General features: G+C 46.0%; 1 protein-coding gene across 1 annotated transcript in view; it reads left to right on the top strand.

Annotated features, from left to right (window-relative positions):
- ANKAR (ankyrin and armadillo repeat containing) overlaps positions 1–12,703 on the top strand; it is a 63,113-nt gene that overhangs the window by 13,696 nt on the left and 36,714 nt on the right. Inside the window, exons 7-10 of the mRNA XM_081850290.1 lie at positions 9,079–9,298; positions 10,058–10,087; positions 10,633–10,677; positions 11,877–12,084. Coding sequence (XP_081706416.1) covers positions 9,079–9,298; positions 10,058–10,087; positions 10,633–10,677; positions 11,877–12,084 — 503 coding nt within the window. The remainder of the gene's footprint in view (positions 1–9,078; positions 9,299–10,057; positions 10,088–10,632; positions 10,678–11,876; positions 12,085–12,703) is intronic.

Genomic DNA, 12,703 nt, shown 5'->3' on the forward strand with positions numbered 1-12,703 from the left:
AGCAGGAACTCACTAGGTGCAAATTAAGGATCAGGCAGACTCAGTAATAGGAGAAAAAGAAGGTGAAGTTTATTGCCAGGCAATAAGGACCCAGTTGGAATCTCTTCCAAAAGAACTGGGACCCCGATTGACAGAAATCCAGAGGTCTTTATACCTGAGTAGATCACAGCAAATCATAGATCATGAGACAATCATGAGACAGTCACGATATTGTCAGCAAGGAATAACCAATTAGCAAGCTTCCGGCCATGCGTCCAGCACCTGGACAAGCACTGGTCAAACACCGAGTTCAAGTTCTGCTTTCCGATGCCTGTAATGACGCTCTGTCTAACCTCTCCCCTAGTTATGACAGGACAGGGAGTTTGGAGTTCTTGTGGTTTTGCTCTTCCTGTTCTGTGGACTAATTTAGCCTGTATCTGAGGGGGGTTTTGTACCAGAATCTCTGATTCACGTCTTCCCCATGTCCAGGGTTCACAGAAGTAGTAGGGGAAAGGTCGGTTCTAAATCTTGCTGTTCCAAGCAATATGCAGTTAGCTAAGGCACAGCTTCCCTTTGATTCAAAATGGATTTTCAAACACTGTAAGCCTCGATTATGTGTGAGCATATATGAATATATTGATTTCTGATAACTGATTATATGAATAGCATAGGGGTAGCCCTTCTTCCTTGCCTCATTCCCCCCTTTTCAAGCTCAGAAAGAAGATTCATCTGATTCCTGAGCTTGAACACCACTCTGGACATCAGAATAAACCACTGCTTCCTGCAAAGGGGCCTGTTCCTGCACCAGAACCGGTTCCCTATGCATTCGCTCATAACCATCATCTTCCTCTGGCTCATCTGGCACTGGGGGCAAAGCTCTGTATATTGCCAGAATCTGAGGGTCAGTGAGATGCTTAACATTGCGGGCTATCATCCCCCTAAGCAAAGACAGACAACAAGGGATTACAGAAAGAAGCAACAGAAAAATAAACCCTCCTATGGCTAAGGCAGTCAGAAGGCTGTGCACCCACCCCTCCCCTGGGATCCATGACCACATCTCTCCCCAGGGATTCTGAGTGGGTGTGTTGTCAGCTACCAAAGACTGCAGTTTTTGCAATTCGTCCTCGATCATCTTGTTAAGATCATGGAATTTTACCTGGCATTGACCCTTTGGGACAATTTTGCAAAAACCGCCTGAACGTGCAAGGAGGTAATCCAAAACCAATCTATGGGTCATCGTCAATTGGTTCAAATCTTCAACCTCTGCCTGCAGCGAGCGCAAAACACGGGTGGTGGCATTGGGTGTTCATAATATAAGGTAGCATTCTCCCCATATATTTGGAACATGTGTTCAGCATGTTTTATAAAGGCATTACCCACTACCATTGGGCCTCTCTGGAGCCACAAGCACATCAATATGAACAGAAGCTTCATCTTCAACTTCCCCCCGTGGGCCCTCGGGGTTGAACCTTATCAGTTCTGGCTCTGGGTTGGTGTCACTACCGTGATCCTTCTTATATATGCAGAATAGAATGATCAGGACCAGAAGGAGTGAAATTGCAACAATTATATAAGGTAGCAGGTACCAGAACATACCTTTTTGCGAGACAACCCCCCGCCTGGCCGCACCCAGTGGACTTATTAGTGGTCCCCGGGTTCTGGTCGAGCTGGTGGGGTCAACTCACCCTGTATACACTCTGCAACTGCTACCTTGAAAGGACCTGTGGGTGGTGGAGGAAAAACAACTACAGTGGCCAGTACAGTGCGGGAAAATGCCCCTTGGGGAGGTGGGTTGGAGAAGCTGCGTACGGCTCTCCTTGGTTCCCCTGGCATGTACTCTTCCCTCTGCTTGTGAAACTATTGTCTTGGACCTGCTTGTGCCCAATCTGGTATGTAGAATTCCCAAAGAAAGAAAGGAATGTAACTACCGTATGCAGTTACCCAATCCACCCACTTATCATGAATGTCCCCCCTTTTTATCAGCCCTTGTAATTGTTATTTCTACTAAGGGTTTATATGCAAAGTCTGGCTGGAATCTAGGATTGACTGATATTTTAACCAGTAGGGGTCCTTCCATACGCTGGTGCAGCTCCCAAATCTTCCGGTGTGCGTAGACTCACTGGCTTCCAGGTGCAGTGAGAGCAGACCTGTAGTCCCGTTGCCTGTGCTCCTGCCCGCTTCCGGAGGGGCTAGGTGCAGGGGTTCCTGGTGAGCTTCAACTTCAGAGGGTCAGATGGGTTCAGCTCACAGTTCCAATGTCCCTCAGACCGCTTCAGACGAGAATGATGAATCCACGGGGTGACTTCCGCTACCTTTACCGCTGTAGGCGTGGCCAGCAGAACCGTGTAGGGACCTCTCCAGCGAGCCGTCAGTGGTTCGTCTTTCCAATCTCGTACCCACACTCGGTCTCCTGGACGGAAAGGATGGACTGGATCGGCTAAACTGATGGGAGTGCGTTCGAGACACCACCTGTTTAAATCAAGAGAGATACGACAAAGAGCCTGGATTTGCTCTGCTGTTATCTGTCCCCCCCACCTGAGTTAAGTCAGCTGTGATTCCCTTGGTTATTGGAGGAGGTCTTCCATACAAAAGTTCAAATGGAGAAAGTTTTAGTCTCTTTGTTGGTGAACATCTGACCCTAAACAAAGCTATAGGCAATAAGTCTACCCATTTACAATGAGTTTCCTGGCACAATTTCGCTAATTGTGCTTTCAGAGTCCGATTCATCCTTTCGGTTTTTCCTGAACTTTGAGGTCTATATGCCGCATGTAGTTTCCATTGTATTTGCAAAGCTTTGCATACCCCATCCACAATTGATGCAATGAAAGCCGGACCATTGTCACTGCCTATGCACCTGGGTAGACCAAACCTTGGAATGATTTCTGTTAGGAGGCGCTTTACTACTTCCTGGGCCTTTTCTGTTCTAGCTGGATAAATCTCAGGCCAGCCTGTAAGAGTGCAAGTGAAAACCAAAAGCGCCTTATACCCTTTTGCCTTTGGCATTTCTGTAAAATCCACTATTAAATTTTCCATTGGCATTAAGCCTGTTTGCTGTATTCCTGGCGGAGGTACTGGTCCTTGCTTGGGGTTGTTTTTTGCACACAGAAGGCATGCACGTGATACTGCTTCCGCCAGCTGTGATATCCTGGTTATGTAAAATTGCCTATTTAGGCTTTCCCGCAATGCTGTGGACCCATAGTGAGTGGATTCATGATATTGTTTCACTATGCCCCTGCCTAAGGCTTCCGGGACAAATACACGCTGGTCTGGTAGGATAAACCATCCATCCTGTGGTGGCATTCTGTAAGCCCCCTCTTGTTGGGCCCATTTTGCTTCTGCCTCTGTGTAAACCGGTTTCATTTGCTTTACATCAACCGCTGTAGGAAAAAGAGAAGCGGTTATTGAGGCAGGTGGCGGTGGCAATAGAGCAGCCCGTTTTGCAGCCAGATCTGCAAATTGATTTCCCTTTGCCGTTTTCGTGGCTCCTTTGCTGTGGCCTTGGCAATGTATGACCGCAACCTTCCCTGGAGCCCATACAGCTTCCAAAAGTGCTTCTAATTCCGGGCCATATTTCAACGCTTTCCCTTCTGCACTAATGAGCCCTCTTTCCTTCCACAAGGCTCCGTGGGCATGTAAAGTCAAAAAAGCAAACTTTGAGTCTGTGTAAATGTTTACGCTACAGCCAGCTGCTAGCTGAAGTGCTCTGGTTAAAGCCACAAGTTCTGCTTTCTGCACTGAGGATGAAATTGGCAGAGGCCGTGCTTCAATGACATCAGTTTGAGTAACCACAGAATATCCTGCCCTCCTTTGCTCCTCCTTTATGAAGCTGCTTCCATCTGTGAAATATTCCACATCTGGGTCTTTTAAGGGCTCATCCTGCAAATCTGGACGACTGGAATAAATTGTGTCCATTACTTGAATGCAATCATGAGGCTCATGGTCCACTGACTCGGGAAGGGGTAGCAAGGAAGCGGGGTTCAAGGTGTTTACAACTTGCAAATGTACTTGTGGGTTACCACATAAAAGCCCTTGGTATTTTGCCATTCGTTCGTTGGAAAGCCAATAACTTCCCTTGTATTCCATTAATGTTAAAACTTGTCTATGTGCATCTGCATTCCTTCTGCTGCTTGTCTTGGGATGGGGTATTGCCGAGTTGCTATTGGCTTTGCCCCTGGCTTTAGATCTATTATGAATGGTGCTATGTTCTTTGCCATGCCTGGTGGGTTATCCTCTGCCCATACTCCAGGTGGGGCTCTCAGATTTTTTGGAATCTGTGATTTTTCCCTTTGGGAGTCCTTGTTTGATAAAGCCACCATCATCTTCCAGGCCTGTTCTCTAGGGATTCCTACTGTAACAATCCCTGTAGCAGCCTCGGGTAATTTCATTTCTGCCCCTTCTTGTGTGAAGGTGATTTGGGCTTGAACCTTTGACAGAAAGTCACGTCCCAGCAAGGGAATGGGGCATTCTGGCACATACAGAAATTGATGTGTAAGGGTTTTCCCTCCAATCTGGCATTCTTGAGGTTGCAGAAACGGTTTTAGAACCCTGTTGCCAGTGGCCCCCACAATTGTCACTGCTTGGTTGCTTTTTGCTTTTAACGGCTTCGTGAGCACCGAAAATTGAGCTCCTGTGTCTACCATAAAATTCACTAAGCGGCTCCCCATTTTGACCAAGACCATGGGCTCTTGGGAGCCTAAGGAAAGAGTTGAGCCCGGTCTGTCCTATGCATTCTCATTCTCATATTCCTCCAATTGCGCTAATCCAACAAAATCTCTGCTACTTGCTCTGTTTCTCACATATCTTCCTGCTTGCATTTTCCCATGCTGCAATTCCCAACGTCCACGTTCCCTCTGTTCCCTGAATCCACCTTCTCCCTCTGTTTCCCTTGCATCAGGGCACTCCTGTTTCCAATGACCTTCCTTCCTGCAAATTGCACACTGATTTCTTCCCAATGGCAGTCCCCTTCCTCTTCCTCTTCCACTTCCACTTGCCCTTCCACGTGCCCTGTTTGAACCTCTCCCTTGGGCACCTGCATCATATGCTGAGCCTTGACTGATGGCTGCAGCCAAAAACACTGCCTTTTGCTTCAATTCCCGAACTCTGTCCTTCTTAACCTCATTTTCCCTGTTCAAGTAAACCTTTTGCGCGATTGCTAGGAGCTGTTCCATTTGCAATGTTTCAAAGGCATCTAACTTTTGTAATTTCCTCTTTATGTCAGAAGCACTCTGAGCCACAAATGCCGCATTTACCATTTGCTTACTTTCTGGGGCTTCTGGATCAAAGGGAGTATAGATTCTATATGCCTCCATTAAGCGTTCCAAAAAGTTGGAAGGAGATTCATCACCCTGTTGAACGACTTCAGCAACTTTAGAAATGTTGGTGGGCTTCCTGGCAGCTCCCTTAATAGCCTTTAAACTTCCTGCCGATAATTGTCCAAGGCGTCCTTATCCCTATCAGGGTCCCACCCTGGATCTGAAAGTGGATACCTGGCGCGAACCCACGCATCCAGATTATTTTCAGAATTGGGCACCTGGGCTTTGAGATTGTTATCTGCAGTGGAATCTATTCTTCTCCTTTCCTCAGAGGTGAAAAGAGTCATTAAAAGATGTCTGCAGTCCTGCCATGTAGGCAGATGAGTTACCATAATGGAAGCAACTAAATCCAGCATGGCCTGAGGTTTCTCTGAAAAGGGTACTGTATGTGTTTTCCAATTCAATAAATCTGTTGTTGTAAACGGGACGTATTGGAACGTGACTGTCCTCGCTGGCCAAGGACCGGTCGGTCTTCCATTGGCATCTACCGGGCGAGAGTCTTGGGGCCCTAAGACAGCCCTCAGGGGAAGCATCGGCGCTGGGGCCCCTTGTTATTTCGCAAATAATAACCTCCCTTTGGTAAACTGGGTGAGGCCGGGCTTTGAGATGCGCTAGGCAAATCAGTTTCTCTCATTTTTAGGACCAATTTCTGTCCAGAATCTGTAATAGCATTCATCAATTTCCATAAATTTGAACTGTCACGGCTTTCTGGGGTTTTTAACGAATCGATTTGTTCCCCCCATGCTCCAGACATCTGAAATGTACTGGTTCCTCCTTCCACTCCCCCTGTCTGTGTCTGCCAGGCTGACATGTCCTGGTTGAATTTTTCCTCGGGAGGGGAGGGCAACGTGCTTTGATCTAAAGCAGCCGCTTGGTTTGGCTGGGAAGGCAAATCTGGAAGGCTAGGCACATCCAGCGTTGCTTGAAAAGGTGGGGCTGCCTGTGAAGCTTGCTGAGAGTTTTTTACCGCCAGCTGAGATCGGCTGGGCATAGGTATCTGTTGGGCTTGTCCTGCCATTGCATTTTGACTTGGCAATACTTGCCCTGAAGGCGGCAATATTGCTTGATTTCTGTTGCTATAGTTATATGGAGGGGGGAGGATTCCCTCTTCCTCCGGCGGAGCAACATAAATTTTCCTGTCAGTTGCAGAAGAATTTGTGGTTTTTCTGGCTTCCTGCCTTACAGCAAAAATCTCACTGCTGCTACCGCTTCCTTTCTTTGTTTTGAGCCAATCTGGATTTTTCAAACATATTGTAATCCATTTATTAATATAATAATACTGCTCCTTAAATAAGTCCGGTTTCTGCATTATTGAGTCCATAACTGCTTGACATAATATTAAATTAAATGTTCCTTCTGGGGGCCAATTTTTAACCTGGGCAGGCCAAACCTGTCGGCAATATTTCTTCAAAATCTCCTTACTTGGTCTGACCTCTCCTGGTTCTTCCGGAAAGACTCTTTTAAAATTCTCTATCATGCATTCTAGGGGTGTACAAGCTTGAATGTCCTTTGAACATTTTCCCCCATTTCTTGCAAAAGCTTTTCCTTTTTCACCAGGCAAAACGCTTTTGTCAGGCAGGTTTCAAAAATAGGACCAGGAAACCACAGCACACTCCTCCCTCAATTCCCTAACCTTTCTTCGCTTGCTCACAATCTTTCCTTTCTTCAACTCTTCCTTTCTAAACCAGCCCTTACTCATCCAACCATAAATCTTCCAACCACAAATCTCCCAGCCACAAGTCCCCCAGCCACAAGTCCCGGGACATTCAGTCATTCATACACACAGCCGTTTCACCCCCCTTTGCTTGCGGCGAAACCCTTTGGCAAAAACACACAACACTTTTCTCTCACACACACCCCCCACAGCTGTTTTTTTTTTTTCCCCCAAACCTTTTTCTGCAGAACCTGTTTCTCCTATCCCTTAGCAGACCCAGCTTCTCCTCCCTTCCCTTTGGGATCCTTTTCCCTTTAACGGGAGGTTACTGGTGGATCGCTTGGGGTGTTGATCAAGCACCCATTTTTTCTTTCCTCTACTCACCGTGAGTTCCTTTCGTGGCGCGCTTTTCCTGTTGGCTCACGTTCAGATTCTCCCTCGGTCGTTGCCTTCGCCCTGACGGAAGCCCACGCCAAAGGCGGTTGCCCCTCTCCTTCGGAAAAGATGTCCGATTGGCGCCTGGAGCTGGAACAAGGTCCCTCCGACGTGTTCCCCCGCCCGAGCCGGCAAGGCTCTTTTGGGGTAAAAAAACCCTACTGGCCTGTATGATCCGAGTCACGGCACCAAATGTTGCAGGTGAGCGTGAGCAGGAACTCACTAGGTGCAAATTAAGGATCAGGCAGACTCAGTAATAGGAGAAAAAGAAGGTGAAGTTTATTGCCAGGCAATAAGGACCCAGTTGGAATCTCTTCCAAAAGAACTGGGACCCCGATTGACAGAAATCCAGAGGTCTTTATACCTGAGTAGATCACAGCAAATCATAGATCATGAGACAATCATGAGACAGTCACGATATTGTCAGCAAGGAATAACCAATTAGCAAGCTTCCGGCCATGCGTCCAGCACCTGGACAAGCACTGGTCAAACACCGAGTTCAAGTTCTGCTTTCCGATGCCTGTAATGACGCTCTGTCTAACCTCTCCCCTAGTTATGACAGGACAGGGAGTTTGGAGTTCTTGTGGTTTTGCTCTTCCTGTTCTGTGGACTAATTTAGCCTGTATCTGAGGGGGTTTTGTACCAGAATCTCTGATTCACGTCTTCCCCATGTCCAGGGTTCACAGAAGTAGTAGGGGAAAGGTCGGTTCTAAATCTTGCTGTTCCAAGCAATATGCAGTTAGCTAAGGCACAGCTTCCCTTTGATTCAAAATGGATTTTCAAACACTGTAAGCCTCGATTATGTGTGAGCATATATGAATATATTGATTTCTGATAACTGATTATATGAATAGCATAGGGGTAGCCCTTCTTCCTTGCCTCAGTGCTGAGTTTCCGTTCTCACACTTCCAGAAGAATGGAATGTAAACAGTTTGGCCTCAAGATCCGACAGCAATGGGAGGATGAAAAATACTAACATGGAGGTCTATACTAAATGCCCCTTCATCCTCTCTGGAAGACTCCTGGGGACGTGGTCTCCACCACTTTCTTTCATCTGCCCAGTCCCTGACAGCCGGGCAGAAGCTTCCTGGGCTTTGAGAAGGATGCTGGAGCCCTGCTGTCTCCATGATGGGAGGACTCTTGGACATGGTCAGAGCATCATTTCTTCCACCTTAAGCGGGGCAGAAGCTTCCCAGACTTTGAGAAGCAGGCACCAGAGTATTAATACTTTAATACTCTAATTTACTGGGAACATTTAGGGGACTAGCCTAGTCCCCCTAGTCCACTGACCGCATGCCACTGGCAGGATAATAATTTGGCTAAAATTTGTTGAGGGAGGCGGGTATCTTGAAGATTCCATTAAGGGCCTCTCTACATTTCCCCCTATAATTTGAGTACCGAAACTGGCATCCAGTGGTTGAGGCCAAGACTTCAGTGGCCTGTATACATCCTTGCCCATTCAATCTAACGAGCCAGGATGGAACGCATGATACAGAACAAGTACAAAATTATATAATGCAATGCAGAATAAGAAAGATCCTTCTACAGTCGGCTGGCCTCTGGAGTCAATTTATCTTGGTACAGAGTTTTAACTGTTCTCTTTCTTTCAGGGCATGGTACACACAGCCCAAATCAAAGTAGCTGGAGTGAAAAATCACTGTATTGCTATTCTTGTTGTTTTGCTCGTGTGACATTTAGAGCCTGCCATTTGGCATGAGGGCTGCTGCTGAAAGAGGGTTGGCTGCTATCTTCCTCACCTTCTGCCGCAAGACGTCCCTCTCCAGCCTTGCTCTTTCAGACGATCATGGCTACGGTCTTATCCACTATGCTGCTATCTACAACCGTGTGCCAATCATATGCCAGCTGATTAAATCATATCTGACAATCAACCAGAGGCGCAGCATCCCAGTTAACCAAGGTATGAAATAGTATCTGCTGAGAAGTTATTAGAGTCCCAGGTGTCCTTCCCACAAGGAAAGCATCTCCCCTGTCCCCTTTCTTGGTTGTAGAAAAGACTTTGTGCAAGAACAAGAGATATCTAAATCAGGCTTCCTCAAACTTGGCCCTCCAGATGTTTTGAGACTACAATTCCCATCATCCCTGGCCACTGGTCCTGCTAGCTGGGGACCATGGGAGTTGTAGGCCAAAAACATCTGGAGGGCCGAGTTTGAGGAAGCCTTCATTCACCTCTTGATTCCAATTTTCTTTTCTAAAGTGTGTGAGATACTTTATTGCTCCAGACATCACTGTTAGCCCTCATCTGACCTGTTACCGACTCCAGTTCAGATACCTGTGTGGGCGAGCAGGCAGAGCAATGCAGCCCCACTTGGCTCCAGTGGCTTTGGCGACGTGGGCTGGGCTGGAGCAGCGGGCTCTGTCCCCCGCCTGGCATATGTGCCCACCCAACCTGGGCATTGGCAACCCATGATATGCTGCTGTGCTGGACAACAGCTCCCATCATCTGACCATTGGCCCTGCAGACTGAAATCTAGCAATATCTGGAAAGGAGAACCACAGATTCTTCATCTCTGAAATAACTGTTTGGAGGAGGCTTTCATCATTAGAATGAGAAGCAGGATAGTGTATACCGAAAGAAAGAAAGAAAGAAAGAAAGAAAGAAAGAAAGAAAGAAAGAAAGACGCAATAGCCAAATCATAATAAATACATTTTGTTCTAGGGAAACGTCCCCAGAAATCGGATCCAAAGGGTAAGTGATAAATACTTTGTTGTCCTCTGACTTTTGTAATATATATAAATATACGAAATAAAGTTGCGCTAACTTTAGGAAAACTAGGGGCTATAAGTTTAAGGGCAAAGACTTGCAGCTTCTGTACCTTAAGAGATAATGCTCTATAGTGTAACTAGAACGGTTCATTCAATGAAATATTTGAGTTAGTGGGAGCTTTGCTCTTGCCATTAAGGGGTGCACAGGTAAGCCCATTCGGAAGAAAATCTCTTCGGAATCCATTAAGCATGTTGTAGTTTTGTAATTTTGTTCCGGGAGTAAATTTAATGCAGAGATTACACTGTAAGCACACACACACACACACACACACACACAAAAGATAATAATAATTAAAAAGATTGATTGCACTGAAGTCGATAGTATTTTGTCACTGGAAATTCTGCATAGCCAATAGCTTTGGAACCTATGATATAATTAATATTAAAATAAGAACCTATGACTATATATCAAACTGGCATGTAGGGATGTCATGCTTGGAGTGATTAAATAAATAGGCTTTCTTTCAGGAACAACGAGCTTCCAAGATAAGGACACTGCAGGAGAGAAAAGTGGTGAGTTGTAAAAAAAACCACAGCATTACTTTTTTATAGTCTACAATGATGAAAATTATTTAGTTTGTTGCCATTGATTTCTCTTTCTCTCTCCACTGAGGCTGGGCTATATGCTGTTCATATTCAGGGGTGGGCAGAGATTTTGCTATGTTTTCCATTTTTAATGCTACAATGCATGGCATGTTGGATGCTTTTTTAAAAATCTGATAAATTCACATGCTATTTTTCTAGTGCTGGAAAGAGAAACAATATTGATTCTGTGAAAATTCAGCGTGGTGGGGAGGTGAGAGTGTGAAACTAGGACCTTAGAGAGACTAGGTTTCAAGCTTACTGGGTGACCTTGGGCCAGCCCCTGCCTCTCAGACTAACCTACCTTACAGGGTTGTCGTGGTTTTTAAACGGGGGGGGGGGGGAAGCAAAGACATCACCTTGAGCTTTTTGGAGAAAAGGGCTATAAATTCAACACATACATACATATACAGTCGTACCTTGGAAGTCGAACAGAATCCATTCTGGAAGTCCGTTCGACTTCCAAACCAAAGTTCGGCTTCTGGTTGGCTGGAGGAAGCTCCTGCAGCCAATCGGAAGCCACGGAAGCTGCGCTGGACGTTCGGCTTCTGAAAATCGTTTGAAAAGCGGAACACTCCTGGTTTTCGATCATCCAGGAGCTGAAACATATGAGTTCCAAGGCATTCAGCAACCAAGGTACAACTGTACACATAAAATAATAAAGGGGTGGTGTAGAAACAGCATTGGCATAAAACTAGCAAATAATTATTCAAATCATTGGGTGCTCTGCCTTAGATTTTGCCAGCCGAAGTGTACCATGTCTGTGTAGTTCAGGGGTAGGCAACCTAAGGCCTGGGGGCCGGATGCTGCCCGATTGCTTTCTAAATCCGGCCCACAGACGGTCCGGGAATCAGCATGTTTTTACATGAGTAGAATGTGTCCTTTTATTTAAAATGCATCTGTAGGTTATTTGTGGAGCCTGCCTGGTGTTTTTACATGAGTAGAATGTGTGCTTTTATTTAAAATGCATCTCTGGCTTATTTGTGGGGCACAGGAATTCGTTCATATTTTTTTTCTGAAATATAGTCCGGCCCACCACATGGTCTGAGAGACGGTGGACCGGCCCACGGCTGAAAAAGGTTGCTGACCCCGGTGTAGTTCATTCTATTGCATCTTGTTCCCTCTGTCAGGTTTTGGTCCCACTGCTTTGCACCTATCAGCTCAGTGCTCCTCCGTCGAAGCCCTCCATTTCCTCCTGGCCTTAAAAGCAGATTACGAAATACCCGATGAACATGGGTGGCTGCCTATACATTACGCTGCCTTCTATGACAATGTTACCTGCTTCACAATTCTCTACCGAAAACACCCAGCTTCGTTAGAGTCTGAAACACGAAATGAGTAAGTAAGCAAGCAGAAAACAGCATGGGAATTTACGCCGCCTTGTTTCCTTTTGGAATTCAAGTAAGGAACTCTAAGTATTGTCAAGTTTCAGAGTTCGAAGGTTAGTGATTATGCATAATGTAACACCAAATTGCCCAATCTTGGGTCAATCAAATTGAGACAAGGGTTTGTAATGTGCCCGTCAGCTGGCTACATTTGCCTGCAAGGGAACAGGCTAGTCTAGGGTGTGATCATGTTTTGAAATGTTTGCTATGTCGACTTCTAACCAATCTAAAGGTGTACTGTCCCATATCAATCAAATCCTCCTGGAAGAGTCTACTAGGAGCGCGGAGGACCTTCAGATAGCCTAAGAATGCAGTCTAGACCAACGTTCACCTTCATGTTCCGGGTTCAAGCCTAGAATCCTTGATAAGAGTCCTTTTTAGAGCAATCAACGTTGCAAAGTGGGAAGGTAAAGAGAGCAAGATAAGCAGGCAAAGAAACTATCCCACCACAGCCCGGTTCAGCTCAACTGCATTTCTGCTACATGCAATTTATCTGGAAGGGATAAAATAACAATAAATCCTATATAAACTTGCCAGTGAGTATATCCCAATGAACATTAGGGCTGGCCAGC

Source organism: Podarcis erhardii (genome assembly GCF_964252035.2).
Source record: "Podarcis erhardii genome assembly, chromosome: 1".
Taxonomy (NCBI): Eukaryota; Metazoa; Chordata; class Lepidosauria; order Squamata; family Lacertidae; genus Podarcis; species Podarcis erhardii.